This window comes from Rhamphochromis sp. 'chilingali' (genome assembly GCF_963969265.1).
Source record: "Rhamphochromis sp. 'chilingali' genome assembly, chromosome: 2".
NCBI lineage: Eukaryota > Metazoa > Chordata > Actinopteri > Cichliformes > Cichlidae > Rhamphochromis > Rhamphochromis sp. 'chilingali'.
In genome coordinates this window covers 3,187,993-3,215,363 of record NC_137930.1, presented here as the reverse complement: position 1 = coordinate 3,215,363, position 27,371 = coordinate 3,187,993, and the positions used below count along the sequence as shown (strand labels likewise).

Genomic DNA, 27,371 nt, shown 5'->3' with positions numbered 1-27,371 from the left:
TCAAAATGAGTGAAAATTTGCAAAACAACAATAAATCTGATCAGTTTGAACATTAGCCATATTGTCTTTGTAGTGTATTCAATTGAATATAGGTTGAAAAGGATTTGCAAATCATTGTATTCTGTTTTTATTCATGTTTCGCACGACGTCCCAACATTGGAATCTGGGTTGTACATCCTCAGAACAGCGTGCTGAATCCACTGAACAGTTTTCCATTCTTCTGAAAAGAAGACTTTATGTCACGGTTCCTTATTCATGGTGTTTACACACAGATTAAGAATAAAAGAACAATTTTTATTTAGACCTTTATGAATCAAATAATATTAGCTCAACAGTGTTTAGTGATCAATATCCATCACAAAAAAACAAAGAAAAAAATCACACAGTACAAGTTTAGCCATGAATATTTTTTTAATTTTTGGTAATTATAAATATCTGCTTTAAATACACTAACAAAATAGCTTGGACATTTTTCATGACTCGATATAGTAACAGCTTCCCAAAAATTGAGATACTTTGAAAATTTCAGGATCTACAAACCTGAGCCACAACGAAAACAAAAGATCAACAGAAGGTTTGGTAACCGATGCTACACAGTAGCTGATAGAAGATGAGCAGCTCCAGTCCTCCACGAGTTACCAGCGCCGCGAAACGCATTACTGACACGTCAGCAAGCTCCGGCTGAAAACAAAAGATCTGAATACACAACAGCCAGATTAACAATTCGACTTCATCGTCTTTAGACAGCGTTGAATGATTGGGAGATTGACTGCAATGCACTTATATTTGATTAAAAGCTTCACAACAGTGTAAATTTCAGAGATCTGTAAACGCTGCACATGATTCAGCAGAAGTAAACACACATATCCAATCAGCAAAGGTTCATGTACTCTAATGTAAAGAAAATAGAAAATACCCTCACATGTATGGAGTTACATTTGTGCCACAAGTCAGTGCAGACCTGATTTTTGCCATGTGACAATCAATCTACTTCTTCCTATGCTTAGAGTTGAAGCACAAATGACTCTCTGTAAGTCAGAGCAGCATCTGCTGTGCTGATTAACTACGCGTATGTGGGTGCCAGTTTCCTCCTAAGGGTGAGGGAAGGATACTCTTCTTTGTTGGTACAAGTTGTTGCAAGCATCGTTTAGCTGTACACACAATAGGTGTCGAGAGAAAGCCACCTGCTCCCGGTTCCCTTTGTTCTTATTAATATTACATGTTGTATACCTATGATGCAAAGCTTTCAGGGAATTACATCTTTAAAGAACAAAACAGAACAACATTAAGCGCGCACACACACACACACACACACACACACACACACACACACACACACACACACACACACACACACACACACACACACACACACACACACCAGTGTTTGTATTGATTTTGCTTCCTGTTGGAGAATTTTCAAGGGAAAAAAGTTCCCCCTTCAGAAACTTGTCCACTATCTAGATTTCCATCTGTTCAGTTACTTTTTGTGATTCTGCATTAATTCTGCACATAACTCGTTTGTGATGAGTACACACCCTTCAGGATACCTTTGAAAAGCCCACACAGACGTGCAGAAAGACCTCACTGCAGCGAGTAGGTGGTGGAGGATGGATTGTCGTGCTTGCTCCCATTTTAGTGAACTGCTAATTCTTTCAAAGAGACACCGAGGTCTTCCTCTCGGGTGTCGCTAATCCCCTAAACATCTGATCACGTCAGAAAGTTGCAGCTGCAGTTTGTAGCAATGCTATGGATGCGGTCTCCTTCCTTACAGATGTTGATGCTGTGTAATTTTGTTTTGTTTCCTTCCTTCACCTGGATGCTGAGGTCATGCCAGCCGCTGATTTTCCTTCGTGAGCCATCGTGGAGGGTTTGGGTTGGGCCACTTTCAGTCCACTTTAAAGCTGCATTGAATCATCTGAAAAACTGTTTTCCTTGATGAGATCAGTTTAAAATTCAACGCTGGTTGTGGAAACGGGGAACTTTTAACACCTGTTTAAGGAAGGTGTAGGTTGTGTTGCTAATCTGTCTTTAAAGCACTTTTTGGTGGTTTAATGACCTGTTTGTTTTGAATCATAGTGAATGGCTCTCGGTCTTCTGGCATTAGTTGTTTCAATGTTCAGGACAAACCTTCTGTAAACCAGCTTTGAGCTTTTAGGCTACGTGAAACTTTGACAGCAAACAATAAAGGTGATTATCCACACTGACTGTGGGGAAGATTCCTAAAAACTACAGTCGCTCCTGTCTAAAAAACAGCTGTTTAAGTGTAACCTATGATATTTTACATGTTGCTTTTTAAGATACTGTATATGTATATGTGTATTCTGAATGAACAACCATCCAAGGTTAAATTTTCATTCACGTGGCACTCAACGAGCGGGCAGCAGTGACCTCTAAATCCAGGGAAAAGAACGCCGCGTTTCTTGTTGAAAAGTTTAAAATTGAAAAAGGAGGAAGTGTCTGAAATAGGATAATAAATATCTGAGGTTCTGCACCTTTATGCTACACCTACGCAGGCATTTTCAATAATTTTTCTTGATTAGACATCTTCTGAGGACCGTGTAGGAGTATTGCCGACATGCTGTGATAAACTACGGACCTGAAATCAGGTTTAGTACACGTTCTGTGGTATTTAATTCTTCTGAATATTTAGCCAAGGTTTGGGCCACCCTAACAAATTCTTAGTTTAGGTGTGACTTTGACCTGTACTGACCTCAGCAGTCACCATGATGGACTGAGCGCTCTCATCACTGCGTCTCTGCTGTAAGCTCTTAAAAGCCAGAGCCGTCGAGGAGAGCGCTGTGGCCACGTCTTCTGCTGCTCTAAGGTTGCATTGTGTGATTACTCTCTTCAAACGCGTTGGAGAGGCATCCTTTATAAGGTCAATGAGAAAAAGCTGATGGGAGCAGTTAGTAATTTACAGACAGCACAGATGCAGCCAGACAATGTGAGGATGAAAACTGTAGTCAGACACCGAGCTGGGCCAACGTGAGCAGGGTTGGTTTATAACAAACCCCCCACCATATTAACAAAAAGTCTGGTTCTGAAAGGGCAAATGTGCACATCATTCCCACTTTTTCCATATGCTGAGGGATACTGCAGGTATCTATTAAAGTCAAAGCAAAGCATCTGATACACAGCCACCTGTGGGCAACCAACACGACATCTGTAGGTTTTTGATCCAACTGGATTATCTTTGCACTCACGTTATATTTCTGAGTGTTGAGAGGGCTTTGAAACATGATTTTTGAGATAAAGTTAAAAGAAAAACTTAAATTTTAAATAGTGAGGAAATCTAAGAGTTAGTTGTTGTTTTTCTGCAGAGATAATTCAGCATTTCTAAAATCGTGCACACTGCAGCACACTGCTCCAGGTGTCAGTGGACGGATGCCGTGGAAGCTCCATCTTCTCCACATCACGAAGTCTTTTGTCCTGGCAGGTGTTTCCAGATTTCTGTTTAGAAGTGTACACACACGCCAGAATGATTGGCGGTTCTGTCTGTAAACCATTTAATCCCAAAACACACTCTGAAACCCCTGAGTGACGGTGTTTCTATCACAGTGCCAGTTTAAATCACTCTGTGGTATTCTTCATTAGACCAGCTCCTTTTTAGTGACATCAGGAAATCTATAGCACCTGCTCGGTCGCTCCGCTCCAGTCGAGCGGTGATGGTAACGATTTAAAACCTGCCCTAAAAATCAAACGTGAGCAACACGCCAGCTGCTTTGCAACAATACGCTCACCTCGCATCTGTCCGTCTGCACGCAAACATATTGAACCGCGCTCACTCAATTTGTTTTGAGATTGTGTGATGAGGCTGTGGCAGCTCAGGCCTGAACTTAAACTACCGACTGGGAGCCAGAATACATCACAGGCCCGCTCCTGCAATAACCAGACTGCTTACATGATTTCATGAGCCTGTCTCCCGGAACAAGTGGCTATATTTCTCATTTCCATCGCAGAGTGGGGAGTTTTAAGAGCTCCGGCTCCATCTGTGAGTGTCTCTTCTCCCAGGTCATTGGTATAAAATGGTTATTAGGTTACTAATGGTCCGTGTCTGATTGGAGCACATCTGCTTCTATGCAGATTCTCCTTAAAAATAAGTCCAGTACTGAAACTAACTTTTTGAGAGCTTAGTTTGATGCTGAGGTCAGTGTGTTAGTCCATCTCTAACTGGACTATCATTTGTGGACCAGACCTCTATGATGGTCCATCCTGGCTTTGGGTCAGTTTGGTTTTTCGGTGTGAAGTGGCAGACTTCCTCAGTTAGACCAGTCCATCACATGAAAGGTCTCCTAATGTCTGACTGGTGTCACTACGTTCACTGTGGCAGGACAGTCAGTATGTTGGTGATGGTCCATTTCTGATCCGTGCAGTCCTGAATTGCCAGCTGGAAACTGAACTCTGACTGTCGGCTCTCCACCAGCTCCAGACAGCGCTGCGACTCCATGTTTTGGATGGGACCACCCTGGAGAGACAGAGACAAATGAGGTGAGGAATATCTCAGCATACAGGCAGGACGGGTGTGACGTTCTACTGGTGTTTTTGGACGAGCAGTAACCTCCATGGCTGAAGAGCAACGCGCACGAGTGTCAAAAACTGCAGTTGCTCTAATGGCCACTCAAGTCAATTCCTATAGATTCCAATGGTAAAAATGCACAATTTCAGCATTATAGCCTGGCTATTATAGACTATTGGCTATACTGTATATAGATATATCTATGTATGTAGACAGGGTGGCTTTAGCTCAGGAGGTACAGCAGGTCATCTACTGATCGGAAGCTTGGTGGTTTGATACACCAACATACACATATATTAAGTGCACCATCCTCAAAAGCAGAGCAACAATCTCCATATTCATGGAGAAACAGGAAGCAACTTTTCAAATGAAACCGAGTCTCTGCAACGTTTACAACACGTCTGCCATAAAACGTATGAGGCAGTTTACAGCAGAGCTGTCAGGTATCTCAAGCATATTTTGACCTTGGCTTTGGACTTTTGCCGCTTTAAGACTGTAGCGTGAGAGTCCAGACTGACGCCTTATTAGAACCGTATTAGTTACCGAACACACCACACACAGATGGTCTGTAGTAGTATTTTGTGTATGTACGGTCAACTAATGTCCAGTAATATTTAAACATTTGGTGCTATGGTAATTATGCAATGAAGCTAATATTTCATTATTATAAATTCAGCCTCCACAGGTGATTGATGTTTATTACATAGTGAGTATTTTACCATTCAATTAACAGTTATTTAGATGTTTTGGCAATGCTGCTCCTGTGACATCTGTGCCAGTAAAGCTGACTGAAGGGAACTGACCTGAGAGAGGGGGACACAAAAAGCTTGTGTGTGTCTGTCTGTGTGCACGTCGCTTCACAACAATGTCATTTTCAATAAGAGGCTTGCTTCACTGTCTGAATGCACGCTGGGCTGCTGCCTCTCCATTCCTTGAACAATGCGCTGGCACCTAAAAGTAGGTCCTTAGTTATGTGGCAAACAACAGTAATATGTTTTAATGAGCCCGAGCGCAGTGAGAGCGGAGACTGAACCAGCGCTGCTTTGAAATCAATATGCTCTACACCTCCCAGCATTACATGCACAAGCACAAAGGAACAGCCATCAGCCTGAGGACAGAGCTGACTGTACAGCAGTGTTTTCGTGTTCCTAAACACACCGCTAACCCTGCATGCTGTTCTCGAATGCCTGACTACATTAGAAACACAACAAAAAAGCGGACCTGTGCACGGCGCTAACACAGTGCTCTTCTCTCAGCTCTCAGCTCACTGAAAAAGTATCGATTCTCTCTGCTTGCTTTTCTCTGTGCACAGCTGCTCAGGCACAGAGCTGTTCACCCACAAAACCCAAGCTGCTGACACGTAAGAGTGACCAAAGCATACATGCACATATATGACCTGTCATAAACATGCATTCATGCAGAGAGCGGGACAGAAACGTGGAGCTCCATCTGTCTCTGAGATTTGAACCTGACCTTACGCTGACCCCAGGCTGATCACCGTAGCTGGATGTGTCCCATTATACACTCGGAATACTCGAGGGCTTCTTATTGAAGCTCAAGGTAAGTATGTGCAATATTTTCACAGCCAAAAAGGAGAAAAAGTGTTCCAAAGCACACTTTCTAAGAGCACCTTTATGCAAGAAAGAATATAAAGAATAAACCTCTTTAACAAGAACTTTATTGTGTTCGCTAAGCCTGTTTATTATGCTTAAAGTGTGACTGCATTACTGCTTCTTTACTGACTAATGCGTTGTGTTTTGCATTTTCCTTCACCTGCACCCAGAGACGACACACATTCCTCGAAATCGACTAACGTGCTTTCTGAAGTCCTTCTGGGTTCCTGTTTGGTTTCTTATTGTTATATTTAAAACACAAGGCCTGAAAGCTTAGTGAGTCCGTTTAAACCCTGGAGTTTCAGGGTCATGATAGACGAACTCACTTATTACCTTTTTAGTTTTTGGCATTATAATACATGCTGCAAACCTCACCTACCCCAGGGCAAAACTTAGATGTAACAAGGGCCAACCACCAATGTGGAAAACAGTAGAAACCAAGGTTATTATAGTTAACTAAAACTGAACTAAAAAACTAAAACTAGATGTGAAAATACATTTTATTTAATTACAACAGAAATAAAAACGATACTTTTGAACTAAAATTATTTCACAAATGTAAAAAAAAATGACCTAAAATAAAAAATGTTTAGTGAAAATATTCTTAGCTTTAGCGTCTGTTAGCTTGGTTAAAGTGGCTGTGAGACGAACATTTTCAAACAATAAAAACTGAACTGAAGTAAGAAAATTCACTCTGGAAACTAACTGATGCAAAAAAAGACGAGAAAACGAGAAACTACAAAACTATAATAACTGTGGTGTCAACATTTCTGATGCACAGGTGAGAAAAAACCTCTGATGCTCTTAAGAGAAAATGTTTTTGCACAGATTACTTCGAGCTAACCCTAAAACCGGCCACCCGAGTCTTATATCGCACTTGCTGATCTTGTATCAGATTTGAATTTTTAAAAAATATTTCTTCCCTTTATGCCCTTTACAGACCTGTAACTGAGCTCAGGTCTCGTGTCCTGCACTGTGAGCATTTTTTCCAGCTTTCCTTCCTGGATGTAAAAACCTTCTGTGTCTTTTGCCTTCATCTTTCTATATTCATGTTCTCATTGTTACTTGGCTGCAGTTTAAAGATTCAGATTTAGGACCTTCATCTGCTTCAGAGCTGCATTTGGATCCTTTTTTGTCCAAACTGATATATTTTCAAATTCATATTTAAGCAGAGGATTTTTCTTTTGGAGGGCATGAAGGTTGCAATTTGACTCAGAGGCTGTAATAAAGGGCAACACAAATAGGAGCCTCGTTGGAGATTAAAAGGGACATCCTTCTGAAGTGTTAGCACTTCCAAACCCAGGAGTAGATAATAGCTTCATCCAGGAAATACGCTACGAGCCATCCCTCATTTCTTTTCATTTTGCTTTAAAGAAGCCAGACTGACCATTTTCACAGGACAAAGCATAACAAAAGGCACTGAACTAAAGGGAGAAACTGAATTGTATCTCTACATAACAGACAAATTGGCAAAGAAACAATGAAATTTTATCTTTATCGCTGGTACTTTGTCTCTAGAAAGCTGTCAAAAGAAAAACATATTTGTTCCCATTTCTTCACTTGAATCTATGAAAAATGCCACAAATATTTCAGTTTGACAGAAATAAAAAAGTTTTCTTTTAAACAATAAGGCGATTTCCAAAGACTTATTAGCTGCAACCTTGGGATATCTCACACGGTGTGCAGAGTTTCCACAAACTGTAGAAAAACAACAAGAGGAAGACAAACAGAGAAATGACAGACCTAAAAAACTCTACAACAGATGAAGAGCATCTGAAGGTCACGTTGTTAAGAAACGGGACCTGATAGAGAAACCGGGAGCTGATTCATCTACTGTTCACTGAAGCCTCATCAGGAATGGGCTCAGAGGAAGTGTGGCTCTCAAGATGCCATTTTTCAGACCTGAGGTGTGTCAAATTGTACAAGATCATGAGATTGGCAGTCAAACACAACACTAACTACATGGCAACACCATGATACCGTCGTCACCATTTGACAGGATCAATATTTGACAGCACAGTGTTGTTAGCGAAAAACCCAGCAAAACAAAACAAGTAAATTAGTGAAATTCAGTCAGAATCGAGTCTGAAGAAGATTGTTCTTTCAAGCTACAGTTTTATATTTGCTTGTATGGCTCTGTTCTGTCACCTCCCTACCTTTCCACACTCATAAATGGAGTAACAATAATAATATTAATAATGGATTGGATTTATATAGCGCTTTTCAAGGCACCCAAAGCGCTTTACAATGCCACTATTCACTCACTCTCACATTCACACACTGGTGGAGGCAGCTACAGTTGTAGCCACAGCTGCCCTGGGGCAGACTGACAGAAGCCAGGCTGCCATATCGCGCCATCGGCCCCTCTGGCCAACACCAGTAGGCAGTAGGGTAAAGTGTCTTGCCCAAGGACACAACGGCCAGGACAGAGAGAGCAGGGGGATCGACCCGGCGACCTTCTGGTTACAGATGAGCTTCCCAACCCCCTGAGCCACGGTCAGATGAGTTTTTAATAATAATGGTAACACATTTTCTCTATATATACAGAACTTCTTGATGCATTCTCAATCATCCAGGAAAGTAAATCTCCAAAAGTTGATTTTGTTCATCTGGACGTAGTCTCAGCTGACTGCAGGTAAACCTACACATACGGATCAGTATCTAAGGTTTGACTCTCATCATCCACTGGAGCACAAACTGAGTGTCATCAGGATGCTACAACACAGAGCGAACACCATCCCCACTGATACAGCGGCCAGGGAGGCAGAAGAACATCACATCAAGAAGGCCCTGAGTAAATGTGGTTATCCCAGCTGGACTTTTGTCAAAGCTGGAAAGGCACCTAAAGAAAGCTCCAGCCGATCCAGGAGAGAAGGACAACCGCTGCCCACCTGCAGTGATCCCATATGTGTCAGGAGTATCGGAGCAGTTGAGACGCATTTTTTCTAAACACCGGGTCTCTGTGGCTTTTAACCCAAGGATCGGGTCCCCCGACACAAACAGAGTAACACAGTGTACGCTGTTAAGTGCAGGAGGATTGCCAGGATTTATACATCAGGGAAACCAAACAACCTCTGGGAAAGCGGATGGCACAACACAGAAGAGCCACCTCGTCAGGCCAGTGGACACTCTTTCAATGATGAGGATGTAACATCCTGGACAGGGAGGAACGCTGGTTTGAGCGCGGAGTCAAGGAGGCCATTTACATGAAAAGGGAAAGACCAATCGAGGAGGGGGCCTAAGGGTACATCTGTCACTATCTTACAATGCTGTGATTGCAGCCATTCCCCAACTCTCTGTGAATGGGACTCATGGACATTGATCAGTGGTTGTTGATCAGTGGTCATGAGAATTTGCATAATTAAGATTAAGGAACTGCCCTCCCAGCCCATTGTTCCTTCAGTGGGCTGGTTTCAGTCATTATGCAAACGTACTGGTTATAAGATTGAAACCTGCAGTCAGCTGAGACTGAAGACGTCACCTGATGATGACGAAATGTTTCTCCCACAAAACGCTACGTCCAGATGAACAGATTCAACTTTTGGAGACATATATAAGGAAGGAAGTGTTGTGTTTAAGGAAGAGTGAGACTTGTAAGCAGACATCAACTCAAAACAATCTTGTTAAAGGTGAAGCAGAATCCATATAGATTGATGCAGGTGTACTGTGGAACACATGGAGCTTCACACATGCTACCCCCCACCCCTCATCCAAGCACAGAGCAGGCATTGGTGTAAAAGGATGAAAGCAGGAATTGGGGTGGATGTGGGTTGTAAAGCGGCTTGCAGATAAAGAAGCCCAACTATCAAAAGCAGTGTTACTAAAAGCAGTTTGAAGCCTGACTAAATGAAGCCATTTTGCTGTGAGACAGAGTGCACGTACTCTGCCAGAGTGGCATTGACATTTTCAGGTTTCCATCATCTTCTGCAGTGGGCCGCTAATGGGACGTTATAGCAGGAGGAAGCAATCATAGTAGTCTTCCTTTGATGCCTTTTACTGTATATAGTATAGTAGAAGCAGGCTTGTGCCCCATTAAAGTAATCACAATGATCATTCTTGCCTCCTCTGCTGAAAACCAGTCAATTGGCTCTGTCTAAGTGTTTGACCTCCTGAGTCACTTCCAGCAAATGTACTTAGAAAGTCTATGTGCTAACTCTGCAGCTAAGACTAAGTGTACAGGAGCGGAGCCGGTGTATATACACAATCGCACACATTGATGTTCCCCTATGCACAGACACAGGCACATATATACAAGCACAGAAAAACATGTGGCATTTATCCAGCACCATGTCCTCGATGCTGCAGCGAGCCTGCCTGTGATTCTGCAGAGTGCAGCGTCGGACCGCACTATTGATTCCTTGCTATTAAGGCGGGAACACTAGTTAATCAGTCGGTCAGAGAGCCAGTCAGCCAGAAAGCTATCAAGCAGCCAGTCAGGGGGTTGGGCTGGCAAGTCAGACGGTCTGAGAGCCAGATGCTCAATCATCAAATCATTCACCTCGAAGGATGCGGTGAGTAAAAGCACCCCGAGAAGACAAAGAGCACCGAATGCTGCGGCAGCAAGCGTGAGGCGCTAGAGTCTGTTCATGCTAAAATACACCCAGTTTACTTTTACACGAGCAGAACAGCAAACATCCCAGAGTCTCTCAGCTTGATACAAATCCAGGATCATCTACAGATACAAACAGCCTCGCGGGCTTTCTTTGATAGAAACTGTGATAGCCTTCAAAGTGCTTTGTGACATCTGCTAACATTTAGTTTACACCAACATTCAGCTCACATCTTTTGTGATTCATTCATTCTTTTCCACAGCTGCACATTATTCTGTCTCTTTGTGACAAGAAAAATATACATAAGAAAAGATTTTTTAAAAGTACTCACAACATTACACCCACAGGCGGGCACTTTCTGTTTATTGTTGTACCCTCGACAATCCCAAGCACATGAGCTTTTCAGCTGGGAGCAGGCTGCTGTTTTCAGTGAAACAGCTTTGATAAAACCAAGACATCTTCCAACCTTAATGACCATTTACAGTCTCCTGCCCCTCTTAAAATTAGCCAGAGGAGTGTAGTATGGACATAGATTTAAGTTTACCTCAAACACAGAAGGTGATGGACCTTTTCTGAAGAGACTTTGCAATCTGGCTGATAAATAATAGTGTCGTTCATGTTTAAATACAAAGGTTCTGTACTCCGAGTGAATGCAATGCATTATTAATGCGGCGAGCCATGACTCATCCTTCAGAGAGAACAACAGGACGGTCTTCCCATGGTCACTGCACGGTGACAAAAAGAATATTATTTTAAACCCCCGTCTCTCTGCACTCATGTTGGAACAGCTTCACTTATCTAACAAGAAGGTTCGACCTGTTTTCACACCCAACTCCTAAATACATACGTTGTCAGCATATAACGGGTCGGGTCAGCTTCACATTGTGATGCATCAGATACTCCCTTAGTATCAGTTTTTTGCAGGTTAGTCCAGCAGACCCAACAGGAGTCCCCAACAGCTGAAAGTGATGAGGGGAGCCTGAAAGCTAGAGTGGTTCGGCACCATTGCTGGGCTCATACATGTAAATGACGTGAAAATGGAAACGTAACTTTGTAACCAAGTAAATGTCAGAGGCAGAGAGTGATCTCATCATTTCCTCAGAGATTATTAAGTATTCTGATAATGTGAAAGAGTCACTGTAACAGTCCACCATCCTCCTCATGTGGAGTTTAGCAGGTTTTGGTTCTTCCTCACACACAGAATCTATGCTAAAACTGTCATAGTCCCTTTGGTAGGTCTATGATTGGTCTTTCTATTAGGTCTATATTTCCTTCTGGGTTTGAGAAGCTTTTGAGGTTCACGTTTCTTTCTTTTCCCTTCCTTCACTCTTGTCTTTGTGTTAGTCTTTTGTCTTTGGTTCTCCTGTTTAATTGCGTCACGTTAATCATCTTCAGTCACTTCTCTCTCGTTTGATTTTGGTAAGTGTGCTCTGTGTCTTACGCCGAGCTCAGGTGTAGCTCAGGTGGTAGAGCAGGTCATCTACTGATCGGAAGGTTGGTGGTTCGATTCCCGGCTTCCCCTAGTCTGCATGCCAAATATCCTTGGGCAAGATACTAACCCGAAATTGCTCTCCGATGCATCCATCGGAGTATGAATGTGTGTGAATGTCAGTTGTGCTTGTGCGAATGGGTGAATGCACAAGTTGTGTAAAGCGCTTTGAGTGCTCAGAAGAGTGGAAAAGCGCTATATAAGAACTAGTCCATTTACTTTCCCATCTCGTTTGGTTAGTTGTCTGCAGCTGTTTCCCAGCTGCTCCCACTTCCCTCATTACCTTTTGTTTGAATTGTCTCAGTGTCCCCTTGTGCTTTGTTGAGACATTCACATATAGCTACATGCTGCAGATCGTGTATAACCTCTTGTTTTCTGGATTCTGGAGTCACTGTCTTGTTTTCTCATCTTGGTGTTATTCATGTGTCCTGCGTTTGGACCCCCAACTTACTGCAACAATCACACAGCCTTAAATATGACAAGAAAAGGGGTTTCCCTGTGCACAGGAAATGTGTACCTGAGAGAATATATAGATATGATAAGAAGGGTTTCCTGATCAAGTGTTGCGAGCGACCCTTGGAAAACCTGAACAGCTGCACTGGAGGTCCTTACATGCTTTATTTTTTTGTTATGAATCAGCATTAATATACAGAGAGCAGACAAGGAGGCTAGAAATGACTTATAACAGTGCATTCTTAGTGGGTCCACTTTGCAAATATGTCAATAAGATAAGTCCAGAAACAGCCTTTAAATGAAAAGTTTGTGAAATGTTAGTGACCCAAACTACAGCTGTTGTTGTAGAGAGTAAAGAATGAGCTGCTCATCAGAGTCATAAATGACTGTAATCAACTGAACATGATCCGACATGACTGAGATCTTTCACAGGTTTGGATTAAACAGTACGACTCTGCACTAAAGATGCACCACGATCTAAATTAGTGAGCGCCAGACAGAAAACACTAATCAAGACAACTATGTTTGTTAGTACATATTTTCAGCCCTGTGTTCACTTCTCAGTTTGGATGGATACAGTTTACGATGGCTGATTCTAAGAACGACTCTCTCGATGTCTCCGCTTTCATCTGAACGCGATCAAGCCTCGCTCAGGAAGCTCTCAGAGCGGCCCGCCCGCCCGCCTGATGAAACGCTCTGGTGTTGCTCTTCTACTGTGCAGTCAGCCTAAAGAACGTTGGCCAGCAGCTCAGCTTTTGCCAAATGAAACTTTTTACTGGGTTAGCCTAAGGTAAATGGTGCCCATAAAGGGACAAATAAAAGCAGAGCAACAAAATAAAAAGCTGATGTAAGAAAATTCACCCTTATCACAAAACACTGGCTGCTGTTGGACATAAGTTTTTGATTTTCTTCCAGACCTTCTTGCTCTGTTTCACTGTATTGATGGCTGCTGCCTTGGGGTTAAGCTCAGTTCAATATTGTAAAAGATCTACTTATCAATAATTCACAAATACTGACTGGCCGCTTCACATGAATTGCTGCCTCCCTCCGTCTCTGCTTCGCTTCATCGCCTCGCTTCTTTCCAGCATTGCCACAAGCCTCTGCCGTTCTTTCCTTTTATTTTCTCGCCCCGCCTCGTCTCTTTCTTTCATCTCTTTTCTTCATTTTGCACTTGTTCACTTGTGAGATTCTCTGTATACCTCCTCTTGCTCACTCTTTGTCTAAACATGTACTTCTGAGCAGGGGAGACTTCACAAACCAGAGCCCTTTGTCAGCTGCACAATCTACACTCTTTAAGCTTTTCCTGCAACAACACTGTCAATTTCAGAGACCAAAAATACATAACAAATGCATATAAACGTGTATCTGTGCTGCTCTGATGCTGACTAAGTGTCAGCAGCCTCTTTGCTAATAAAAACATCCTGAAACCACAGCTGTTAGTTCACTTTGAAAGCTAATGGGCATTAGTGTCTACCCTGAGGCGAGAACAACAGTGTGGTTTCTAACATGAAAATGAAAATGATGTGAAACACATGGTGGGATAATCCAAGCTTGAGCTTAGGTTGCTAGCATGAGCTGATAAGCATAAATCATGATGGGCACCTTCTTCAGTAACTTGCACATGTTGCTCATGTTTTTCTAATTACTTTTTTAAAAACAGCTAAAACATGCATGTGTTATGGCTCGAAGCTAAAGCTGCAATAAAATAATATTTCTAACAAGTAGCTTTCTGACTACGTGTCATGGGACAAATCTTTGATCAAACTTTGAGGCTACCTCAATAGAGATTTTTTTTGTTTTAAGTGTAGCTCAGTGCTTTGATTTTTCAGACACAATCAATCTATTATTAATCTGACTCCCAGCTGTAGCACAAGGCTATCGTTCTGTTATTAGAATTACTGCGTCTCAGTTTCATGAATTTAGTACAGTTGGTTTAGATCCATGTCTGTCCAGACTTTACTTTTGGATGTAAAATGGTGTTATGTATCATTTTGTCCTATCAGATGCGTTAAATTTGGTCACTTTGTGAATGACTTCTGGAGTTATGAGAAGAGAAACACACATCTCATGCTTTATCCAGAGACTGTATACAAAAGATGGACATACCAGGTTTGTGAATATTTTGAAGCTTCAAAGTTTCATTACAATCAGATTACTCCTTTTAGAAAGTAAATAGAAATAGAAAGGCAGCTCATCAGGTAAAGCTTGCTAACTTCACAGCATATTATATCAATATACTATATGAGTGCAATCCACAGACACAGATATATTAGTATTAAGTAAATTTAAAATCAGCAGCAAAATCACAACAACAGTTGTCTCAGGGCACTTTATATCGTAAGGTAAAGACCCTACAGAGAAAACAGAGAAAACCCAACAATCATATGACCCCCTATAAGCAAGTGATCTGGCGACAGCAGGAAGGAAAAACTCCCTTTTAATAGGAAGAAATCTCCAGCAGAACCAGGCTCAGGGAGGGGCGGGGCCATTTGATTGGGGCGAGTAAAGCCTGAAAAGTAGAATTTTACTCATCAAAACTGAAGCTCAAACTACTTGGACACATCGAAACATCCAGTTATGAGCTTCTGATTAGCTCATAAAGAGGAAATTTAACCATAAAGGCTGAAATGGTTTAGAAACCAGGATGATGTGACCGAGGCCACCAGAAGAACTGCAGGATTTAAAACGTGGTGCTTGGTGTTTTCTGACAATGACTACTGATCCAGTGTAATTACATATACATTACTTATTGTTTTTCAGTGTAAAATCTCCATAAGAAATGACAATAGAATAATTTCTCTATTTGGAGCAAATAAGGAGAAGGAAGTTACTTTTTAAGGATAACTGGAAAGCTCTTTTCTCTTCTGCAAATTTGTTTGTACAAGAAATGTATAACTTTATGCAATTCAACTTTGTGGGACTGAGAATTATTATAGTTGCAAATATATTATCGACTCTTAATGAGGCCATTACTGGTGCAAATCCATATCCAGTTCATCACTGGTAAACAAATGAGTGCATTACTGCTAATGGAAAGAGGATCAGACGATGTAACAGTTGTTGTTACGCTAACTTTTAACTCTTTTTTCAGTGAGATGGAAAATCTGGCCTGAAAAACGTGATCAGCTGGTGAAGTGAACGTTTAAGGTTTCGCCCTCTCCGTCTCTTCTGAAGTTTTTATACTTCCTAACATTTCTGGGGACCTTATTTGACTTCCCCACCATACTTTTTATGAAGAAATCCAAGTTCTCTTTTGAAACCCCCCCCACGGGGTTGTGCCTAATGGGCTTCATCTCTTTGACTTCTGACTTAAGTTGGGAGTGAGAGTTCTGAATCTGGCCGATGCTAATTAGGGGCTGATTCCCCTGCCAGAGTGCCTGGTAGTAAAACTACAGATAGTCAGGAAACTGGATGGTGAGGTGGTACTGTGCCTTTCAGAAGACTGGATGAGAATCGAGGAAAGGACGGGTCTGAATGATGGATAAATACGCCCCACCTTCAGTCTGATGTTTGGGATGAAAACAGTCCACGTACACACAGACGAAGCTTACAAATGCACACACAGACCAGATGCCAACGGCGTGAATGCGGTAGTGTCTTCTTTTTACTAATTATCCAGCTCCTTCTACTTATCTGTCACATTTTAAGACAACATTAAAAGTGTGAAGATAAAAATAAAAGAGGCTTGTTAAAAGTCAGAAATTGTGGACGTGTGAAAGCTCATTATGCAACGGAAGTAGATGTGCTTTTAAAATCGCACAGAATAGAGGAAAAATGATCCGTGCTCTAACAAAACCAGGACGGGTGCTTCTAAAGAGCCGGAGACAAAGTGGAGAGGAAGAAGCACGAATCTCACTCAATTATTGAATAAAAAAGAAAGAGCATAGGATCCACAGAGATTTGGTCCAGCAGACAAAAAGCAGCAGGAAGTTACAGCAACATACAGAATATCAAAAAAGCAAAGGAAGGAGATCAAAGCCTGGAAACATTCAGAGGATGCCCCTGAAACGGGCAGAACGCGTGCACATCTGGGGTTTGTTACAACCACGTAGCGTTCGTTTGGCTGCAGTCGGCCATCTTTGTTTATACGTGCTCAAAGCTCACCTGAGTGAACGTCCAGGTGAGCTTCATGTGCTTAGTAGTGCCGTAGCTGCACTCCAGAAGCCTGGGTTTGCTGTTCACGTCAACCAGACACTTGTTGTCGTCGTCGTCGATCGTCGGGCTCAGCACTCCCAGGTGAAGCTGCTGGGAGCTGGTGTAGTACACGTTCTGCTGGGAAACAGAGGCGTGCAGTGATGAGGCAAAACACCCGTAGGAGCTTCAGAGTAACAGTCATGGCAATACTAGACTACAGTGTAATAAAACGTTTGACAAATCAAGACAGACCAGCTGAACAGTATAAAAGTTGTCTGTATCTTTAAGGTGTATTGAAAGTGCAGCGCACTGGAGACCGACATCATTAGTTATTTAGGTTTTTTCTTATTTCTTTTGGCCTTTAGAAGTCTCAAATACTCATAAGAATGTATGCATCATATATGATAGGCAGGTGTTAAGGGGTTAAGCTCATATTCTTTCGAATGGCCACCAGGGGGCGACACCTGTGTTTGCATAAAGACTTCTGCTCTTACAGAATTCTGTGGAAAAACCTGAAAACGTGACCTCAACACATTTTTGTTATTTGGGCTGAGTACATTCATTAGGAATAGAAGTTAAGTTGGAATATGTTCCCTTTTTAAATAATTAATAATCAAGTCAAGTGGCTTTATTGTCATTCCCATCATGTGCAGTGGTACAGTACACAGTGCAGCGAGACAACGTTCCTCCAAGACCATAGCGCTACAGACAATCGAGGTCGGCCATATCTGGATATTTTGTTTTTGATGTACTATGTTTACTGTACTCCACTTCTTCTGAAAATTAAAAACAAAACAGACAATCGACACAGGACCACATCAAGTGCAAGTGTGCAGAACTTTGCAAAAATTGCAAAAAAGCAAAACAAAGACAGTTCAACACCAGCCAGAACAGAACGACACAGACACAAGGCAGTGCAATAGAAAAGTGCAACAATGACAGTGGGCTGTGCAAAAGACTGAGCGTTGTGATAATAATGAGGTCCAGTCAGCTTCTAAATAAAACAGCTGGTAGAAACGTCCTGCAAAGAGACGGTTTTTACTTCGAGGCCTTTTTCACTATTACTTTAACAAAGAAGTTAAATCCATACTTCATCAGAGTATTTTTAACACAAACATCAGTATTTCTACATAAGTGATGACTGTGTGTGATTTTCCCATCATTCACTTTTGTCTGCTCACTCCTGTAGCTTGTGTTTGGTCCCAGTTGGGATGTAAGTTTTTCCATTTCTAATATGTACCAAGCAGGGGGAAATCATAGTGATAAATAATGTAATATAGTATTTGTTATCATGCTATAAAACTGGATTTAATCATTTCATTGCAATTCTTGTTTTTCTGTAGACAACAGAAAAACAAGAATAGATCCCCGATGACCCGATGGTTCTGTTTTTTTTTAGTAAATTGCATCTTGGGCATAAATATGTTTTTCTTGATCAACAGAGCTCTGTCCTCTCTGTGAAATAAACTGAACTAGGACAGCAGATATACCTCAGTTTTATAACGAAGCAGCTCTGCTGTAGCCTGTATTCACTGAGGGTTTCTGTTATTAGAGGTTAGCTGCAGGGAGGACTGTAAGTAGGCTAATTTCTGAATACTAAGTGTTTTTTTTTTACTCTCACCTGCAACATTTTCCATGTCTTTTAACAACATTTTCACTTTTACTGCTGTGAAAAATAAACAAGCCACCTGTAACTGAACTAATTAGGAAGAAAACAGAAAGGAGAGAGGGGGAAATATTTAGTGGAAGGTAGGAGAAGAGAGGTCAGGGGATGATATTAGGTGCCAGTTGAATACTAGCTCAGGAAGTTTTCTTTCCCTTTCCAGGTATGCAAAAGCATGAGGACATGGTAATGAATGCAATAGTTGGTCCAGTTCTGAAGCCCACAAAATGTCTAGTGAGGTAAATCAAACACAAACCTTAAGTAGGTTGAAAATTCAAACCGTGTAGCGAGGCATGCATCCCCCCCCTTCAAGTCTGACGGAACAGAAAAAGATGAGACAAAGAATCACAGACAACTTGACATGAGTAAAGCAAATGAGAAGGATCAAGGTCGACACGAAATCCAAACAAGCGGAAAAAGTTGAGATCAAGGAGCCGTGGAATAGCAGGCACAGACGCGGCACTGCTGAGAACAAACGGATACACCGGCTGAGCGCTCCGACTCACAGTGTATGTGTTTCCACAGGAGTGTGTGAGAGCTCAGAGGAGGTAATTGATGAGAATGATGACCGCCTTACAGGAACAGGACATTTCTAGATAGGAGCCATTATCACACTGTGAACCAGCCACAGGGCTTTTAAGCTGCTGTTTAAAAACTCCCCGAGACAGACAATGGCACACACTGATGTGTGCGTGCATGTGCATGTCTGTGCTGCGGAGGGAAAGCTCGTTTTTTTTCTGTGCACGTGCACTAATAAGAGTGATTACATTTGCATCCGTCAGTAGATTGATGCTCAGTCTCCAACGGTGGGGCCTTAATACTTTCTCCTGCCTGTCACAGCTATGGAAGAGCAGGAACAGAAGGATTAGCACGGTGCTTCTGTAGACACACAGCAGTCTCTCCTGACAGATGCACACAGTAACAAGCGTGGACAGGAGAAAGCTGGGGGATTATTTTTAGTCTTTAATGTTTACTTTCAGCAGATGAGATTTTAAGAAAGAAAATCATTTTGAATTCATTAAAAAACTGTTTGTGACAAACATCAAATATATAAAAATGAGGAGTGGAGAGGCAGCTGGTCCAGATGATGTAGCTGTGGAAGCATGGAGATATCTGGGAGACAGGGCGGGACTCTTTGATCAGATCGTTTGACACAATCAGAGAATAAGAGCTGCTTTGATGTAGGGTTTGGAGACACTGACAAAAAGACAGGAGGGGGCAGAGCTGACAATGTAAAGGTTTTCCTTGCGAGTGAGAAGGATGGACAGGATTAGAAATGAGTCCATGAGAGGGACAGCTTGAGCAGTTTGGGACGAGGGTTAGGGATTGAGAAGCAAGGCGAGATGGTTTGGATGTGCAGAGGAGGGAGAGTGGATATGTTGGTGAAAGGATGGTGAAGCTGGAGCTACCAGGAAGGAGGAAAAGAGGAAGACCTCAGAGATGATTCATGGATGCAGTCAGATATTATATTTTCAAGTGAAAAGGCCATCTATTGGTAACCAGAAGAATTATGACTCGTGCAAGAGCAGCGTGACAGGTGGATGGCCATTTAAAGCCAGGTGATTTTTCTCAGACTGGTTTCTAACCACAAACGCCCTTTAGCCACTTTCCCTTATTAGAAATAAAAATAAATTTATTTCAACTGGAATAATGTTTTGTGCTTGCACTGTATATACTTTCAAGATTTAGGTTGAGGACAAAACCTTCTGCCTCCACTCAGCCCCGACCCTTAGTGAGGACTTCTTGTGACCAGGAACATGTTATGACTGCAATCAGATCATGCTAATCCTTAAATATATCATTGGGCCTCAAAAAATGTGTTCTTAGTCATGGTCTAAAGTGCGGACCGGCAAATTTTTCTTTGTTGCTGTTTTAATTTGAAGGACTTTAGGAATTGTGTAAAATTTGTGTTTTTCTAGGCACAGATGCGCTTCATTGTCATCCGCAGACACATGTACATAATTCATCTAGCAGACGCAGCCGGCTGGAGCTGAAGTTTGCATGTTACAGTATGTGTTTGCAAGCTCCATCTCTCGCCTCATTGCATATCTATTCAGGGGAGAATAGGGAGAAGCATAACAGAGCAGGGCACCAGGAAGGCGGGGTTTAAAGTATGACGACTTCTTTCTCACCAGTTCCTGTCTGGGGAAAAATGTGTCAACTCCTTCAAAGCCGTGTTCTGATTCAACTCGGTCATCACTGTGAGGAGGGGCTGTGAATTTGGGTAGCTAATTATTTTAATTGCTTCCATAAGCTGTATGTCAAAACCACTGACTGATGAGAAGTGGCCAAATCAGCGAACCAGACTACAGCGTCCCATCGTTTTAGAACAACAGCGTGCCCACACACTGAAAGCACCATCCATCTGTCTCTCTCTGTTTTTCCATCCTCGTGCAAGTCACTCATCGTCAGCTTGTGTCCATAAGGACTGACTCGGTGCTCAGCATTGGATGGGTGATTCACTGACAGGGGCTCTTCGTCTCCTCATTCTCCTAAAACAGCGAGGATTACCCGATCAGGTGAAACTTTTCTCTGTGCATGCCGACTCGTTCCCTAAGTTTCTCTGATATCACACAAACAGTTCATCTAAGCTGAGAAAGCTGCTCTGTCCTCTGGTTTTGTTTTGGTTTTTTGGGATACGCGTGGAGTCGTCAGCTCATCGCTGCGCCGCTGCCAGAATGCGTCGCATGGCTGCTTTCACGGACAGCGCACACTGTGGTAGTGTAAACAGCTCTGCTCTCCTAACAGCTAAAATAGTTGTTTGCACCTGCTTCTGTTTATTTCTCTTTTTTTGCACAAACATTATTAATGTGTCAGAACTTTAAAGATATCGATGCTCATTCTGCAAATTAATGCTAATTGGTTGGTCAAGAACTTCTACCATGATGTAATCTGTTGATGGCACCAAATTTCATTAAAGCTGCAGTTAAATGACCTCAGAAATGTCTGTGAGTATGAGGATGGAGGTGATGCTATCAACGAGCTGCTGCTAGAAATTTTGAACCGCTGCTCATGTTCGTGTTTTTTTCTTTTCCCTTTCTTATCCTCATTCCTATCTATTCCTTTCTGTCATGATCCAAGCAGCCAGGAACACACAGGCACAAATGTAATCTTCAAAAAAATGGGTTTTATTATACCCCCCAAAAAGGACAAGATGATTACAAAAATTCAAAATAACAAAAATAACGTTTTTAAGAACCAAGTGGGCCCATAAAAGAGGTTAACTTAACAGACCGCTACTCAAAAGTCACTTAACAAAAACATAACTCAACAAACTGACCTGCCCAAATGAGAAACAGCTCCAGTTATATAGCAAATGAATAAACCATTATATACACCAAAGGTGAAAACTAAAGAGATAACAGCTAACCATCATTCACAAAGAACCCCATTCCCCCTGCATGATCACAATAGATGGTCCAGTCCATTTTATTGGCTTCTGCATTTAAACCAGCTCCACCCTCAGCTTCCTTTTTCAGCCAAACCAGGAAGTACTGGAGCGGAGGTCAGGTAACTCAGAAAGAGCAGAAATACAATCAATATAACATATACCTATATAAAATAACAAACAATGCAAAGTCTATGCCACCATTTGGGCTATAGCTCAGTGCTGTCATGCATTACAGGTAAACTCAAAATATCAAATTAGTTAACTTATGATCACAGAAGCTTTAGCGCATAACGTAAACATAAGACAAAAGACCAAATGAATATTACCTAAGTATCTCAGTTGTGTGGTTGCATGCATCCATCACACTTTCCTTCAACAAGGACAACACATGTTAATGATCATTAATATACCAAACATATGAAGTGTAAACATGACAGATGGTAGCAAAACTGCTAATTTACATCTGTAGTCTGAGGACAGGTCACATAAAACTTTCTGACAAGCAAAAATCCAACAGGAAGGAGTTAAAAGTAGGAGTGAAGATTTGGGTGCTGTATGGTGTCACATCTCCCCTTACAAAAATATATTTTACTATAAAAAACCCTAAACTTTCATCGATACATAGAAAACGCTGACATTGACGTTGTAATGCTTGAGCTACAGCACCATACAGCCCTATTCATCCTGGATTATCAGAGTCTAGATTAGTGGGTGTGACACAGACACGTACAAGATGTTTATATTTCTGCTGGATTTCATTCGTCTAACAAATAGGGAAGCTGTAACTCACAAATCTGTCTGATCCTGATTCAAAAGGCTGTGGGACTGATCTATTCCATCAGCTCTACGTTACGCCAACAACTTTTCTTTGTAGGTTTGTAATCGTTTTTGACTGAACTGCAAACTGTTGTGGAATAAAAAGCTCATTCAAACAAGCTCTACTTGTTGTTCCTAGAGTATTTAAAAGTAGAATGGGAGGCAGAGCCTTCAGTTTTCAGGCCCCTCTTCTGTGGAACCAGCTTCCAGTTTGGATTCAGGAGACAGACACTATCTCTACTTTCAAGATTAGGCTTCAAACTTTCCTTTTTGCTAAAGCATATAGTTAGGGCTGGACCAGGTGACCCTGAATCCTCCCTTAGTTATGCTGCAATAGACGTAGGCTGCCGGGGATTCCCATGATGCATTGGGTGTTTCTTCTCCTCTCTGCATTTAATCTCTGGCTCTCTTCAACAGTGTGTGTTTTGCCCTCTCTCCCCTCCCCGAGCCTGGTTTATTCCTGTCAAAAGGGAGTTTTTCTTCTCCACCGTTACCAAAGCGCTTGCTCACAGGTTGTCATTTAATAATGGAGTTCTCTCTGTATTAGAATAGAGTCTTTACCTTACAATAAAAAACACCTTGAGGTGACTGTTGTTGTGATTTGGTGCTCTATAACTAGAACAGGATTGAAACTTGAATTAAGCTTCTCTTGTCAGCTCCCCTCTGCACATGTTTGAGGAGGTGAACTCAGCGAGAGAGCAGGGAAACGATGTACAGCACTCAGAAAGTCTGAATCAATCAAGAAAAGTGCAACTGGCACATCTCTAGAATCATTACGCTGAAAAAAAAGCACTCACTTCTCTGTCCATTTCTTAATTGGTCGTCCAGAGATAACGACACAGACACAGCCTTAATGATACTGAGCAGGCAGAGCCACATAAGTGTGAAAGTGACTTTGCTTTATCTGAGACTCCTGGTGAGCTTATTACTGACAGTTAGGGATGTAGTTAGGCAGGCTAATCACTGGTGTTTCCCTCAGCCATCTGCTGCGGTGGTGGAGAGACGACGCAAACGCAACAGCTGCAAAGTTGTCTCAGAACATAATGAAGAGGTTCATCTGGATGAGTGGAGCAGAAGGAGGAAGAGGAGGGAGTTTAAGAGAGAGCGCAAACAATGAGGCTGACTCTAAACACTGGCTGTTTTTCTCTAAAGACACCTACGACGAAACATACTATATGCCCCTCCCACCCCCCCACACACACACACACACACACACACACACACACACACACACACACACACACACACACACACACTCTGAGCGCTCATTACGGTCTCAGCACCGATCAGATTGATCCCACTTTTAATAGGCTTACAGTCATTTAAAAACAGATCAGTGATGAGAATCATTCCATATCTCCATTTCATAAACGCAGCTTTTTAATGACCCACAAAACAAACTTGTCTATATGCGACTTATTTTTGTTTTTTGTAAATAAAGAAAGTTACATATAGGAGGGCTGCATGTCTGGTCCACAGATACACGAACAAAGAAAACATGTTTTTACACATCGATTTGGGCAAAGGTTAAAAATGTTCTCAAGTCCAGTAATTGGGTTTCTCTGGCAGACAAACACCCACGTCCACATGCTATTAGCTGAGAGTTTTTAAAGTTTGGTAATTAGTTTGCGTTCCTTTGTGTTAAACAGACTCCCTGGTGAAATACCTCCATCTTAAATCTTTAACGCACAAACAACTTTCCACAAAATGATAAATCAGTGTCGCCTAAATCACAGTCTCGTTATAAAAGAAACGTGATGGCTGGAGGAAACAATTTCCTCCTTCCTCGGCTTCGATGTGTCCCACCACTTGGTTTCTCTTTGTAAATGTCTGTTTTTGCCTTATGGACACTTGCAAACATCAAGTTCTGCTCCAAGATTTCCTGCAGCTCGTTCATTTCCGCCTGGACACACAGCTCCAATATCCTGGTAGTATCACTGTGTGGATCCACAGAAACACACAGGAATGCCAGCACACAGTCATAATTTACACTTCTTTGTGGCGTGTAAACCACAGCTGTGATAACATATCCACAAAAGACGTCTTACTGGCAAAGTCCAACAATAAGCACTCAATTGAGTGCCAGCTAGTTAGTACGTTCACACTGCAAGAAAGCCACACACACACACACACACACACACACACACACACACACACACACACACACACACACACACACACACACACACACACCGGGTAAACAGCCTCAAAGGTCTAATTTTCAGACTTCATTGATCCAGCCACAAACCAATCTTCTTAGCAAGGCTACACAATATTGAGGCTCACATCAGATTTCTATTACCTGCTTAATTTCCACTGCAATTTCTCGCTATTCTGTCGAAGGAATATTGTCATCAGCACCTCCTGCACACGACTGAAATTAGCCCTCGATCCAACAACAGCATTCATTTCCCAACTTTAGCAAATGAGACACAGAGATGGGTTTCATGTTTAGAAACACTTGAGCGTGTGTGTGTGCAGACAGGCTGGAAACAGTTTTTTTCACCCTTTAGAAATAACAGCTTGCTTGAAAACAATGTAACTTTTTTTTTTATTAAAGTGTATTTGTATAGCATATTGGCTTTGGGAGAAGCAATCATAATGGAAAATTGGACTGCACGAGTGATAACAAGTTGAAACTAAATAACTGCTCCGATGTAGCTTCACATTGTGCTCCCTCTCACTCAGACACACAACCACACACAGACACACACACAGTTGCTATCCATGATTTGTTCTTTGGGTTTTTGGAGTTTAATTGTAATTAATTTTTGTTTATTGTGAGCTTTCCTCTGTTTCTTGGTTCAGTTATTATGTAGATTTGATATTCATGTATTGCTGTAGTTTTTGCACTCGTCAGTTCTTGGTTCCAGTTTCTGTTTGTAGAGTTTATTTTGTTCCCTCAATATGTCCCATCTCACCCTCCTGTTTCTTTTCCCCTGTGTTTAGTTATTGTTTCTAACTTCCTGTTTTATTTTGGTAGTCATTTGTCTCCCTTGCCTTTTATCTAGTTTAACTTTTCTTCTCTGTTCTTTGTGTCTCAATCTTGCTACCCCTCTGTTTCCACTATCCCTCATTTCTCTCATATGTATGCATGTATGTGTATATATATATAAAACTATGAAGTCATGTCGGCTCAGACGTCGCCTGGATCAACAAGGTCCGTGTCAGGTGTTGAGGAACCAGGGCACCCTGATGAGAAGTGGTCTACTGGAACAAGATGGCATCGATGGGCAAGAGATAAAAATAGGATGCTGTTGGAATGCTACTACACAAGTAACCCCAGCGGAAGGGGTTACATGAATAGGATGAGGAACCTATGGCATCTTTGATACCCAACATCCACATTAACAGGATGTGGAGGGTGAAGGTAACAGTGGTCCCAGTGGTAGTCGGAACACTCGGTGCAGTGACTCCCAAGCTAGCCGAGTGGCTCCAGCAGATCTCAGGAACAACACCTGAGAGCTGGGAAAGACAGCAATGCACTATTTGTGTGGTTTGCTTCAGCTGGTTTGTGCCAGACTCGAAGTGTAATCTCCAAAAGGCCGCTCACCTCAACATTTTTCCTGCAGTCAGGTTTTGTTTACAGTCGAGCCGACTGGACCTGAATGCAACATGAAGTCGATAGCTGTGGTCAGACACATTCATATAAGTGCTTTACTGAACACTTGCCAGTGAATTCCGCTCTCTGAGATCACTCTCCTCCTCTGTGTCTTAAATGGCCTCTCTATCCCACCTCTGCCCGTCTATCCTTCTCTTCCTCCCTCCCCTCCTCCGTGTCGGAAAGCTCAGAAAGGAAATTGAGGAACGTTATGCATCATTGGCACTCAGCAGTTCATCAGGTATTCAAAGCCACACACCTAATCTAAAGGACTGGACGAATCAGAATAAAAGGATCTGAACTGGGAATAAAAAGCACTGCAGGGAATAACATTACAAAAGATATTCTGCATGAATAAAGAATAAAGAAGGAAAAGTATCGAAGGCATGACAGAAGACCAGAGGAATACTGAAGACTTTGATGTCTGCTATGAAACGCTTCCTGCTGCTTTTTGCTCTGCCTCCTCGGGCTGCGTCTCGCTGATGTCTAATAAACGTGGCATCTTTTTGGCTCCAACCAGCGAGCCCGAGTGAGGACGGTGCCGGCGCAGTTTTACCAAGCGTCTGTATGAGCAGAGTTACTCACAGAGGCCTAAAATTTCATTAGTTTAATTCGAGGAGTGGCAGCTCATGCATGAATGTGTATAAAAATATCCATTAACATAAGAGATTATGGATTTATCCATTATATACTAACATTCTCTAATCCCATGATGATTAGCACAGCAGGTACAGGATAGATAATAACTTCCATTTCATTTTCTGTGCAGTACGCACTCGCACCTCTGATTCTGAAAGCCTAAATATCCGGGGTCTATAAAGTGATTAGTTCCCCTTTGCTGATTCTGTACTGTGTAACGATATTCTGCTCCTATCTTCAGTTATCCCAGCACAGCCCCTAAATATCCCTGTTATCTGAAGACACTGCACAGAGCAGTAGGTAAATTATGGCTTGCTTCAAGTCATTTTTCTTTTGAGGAAGCTGAAATTTCTTGAAAGAATTTTATTTTAAATCACTGTGTATTTTAACACCTAAATATCTGTTCACCAAGGCTAACCGGGAAAAGTGAGTTTTGTTAGAAGAGCCGCGTTAACATCATATAAGGTGCATGAATAATACAGCATCATGCTGCATCCCAGAGG

General features: G+C 42.0%; 1 protein-coding gene across 2 annotated transcripts in view; it reads right to left on the bottom strand.

Moving 5' to 3' along the window:
- Positions 1–404: 404 nt before the first annotated feature.
- Positions 405–27,371, bottom strand: part of LOC308392026 (polypeptide N-acetylgalactosaminyltransferase 18-like) — a 188,852-nt gene continuing 161,885 nt past the window's right edge. Inside the window, exons 10-11 of one of the 2 annotated variants that reach the window (XM_080874866.1) lie at positions 16,729–16,893; positions 405–4,468 (exon numbers count right to left, since the gene is read on the bottom strand). In XM_080874866.1, coding sequence (XP_080730992.1) covers positions 4,322–4,468; positions 16,729–16,893 — 312 coding nt within the window. In that variant the 3' untranslated portion in view covers positions 405–4,321. Of the gene's footprint in view, positions 4,469–16,728; positions 16,894–23,567; positions 23,686–27,371 lie in introns of those variants that run through there. The other variant, XM_080874867.1, reaches the window with a different exon arrangement.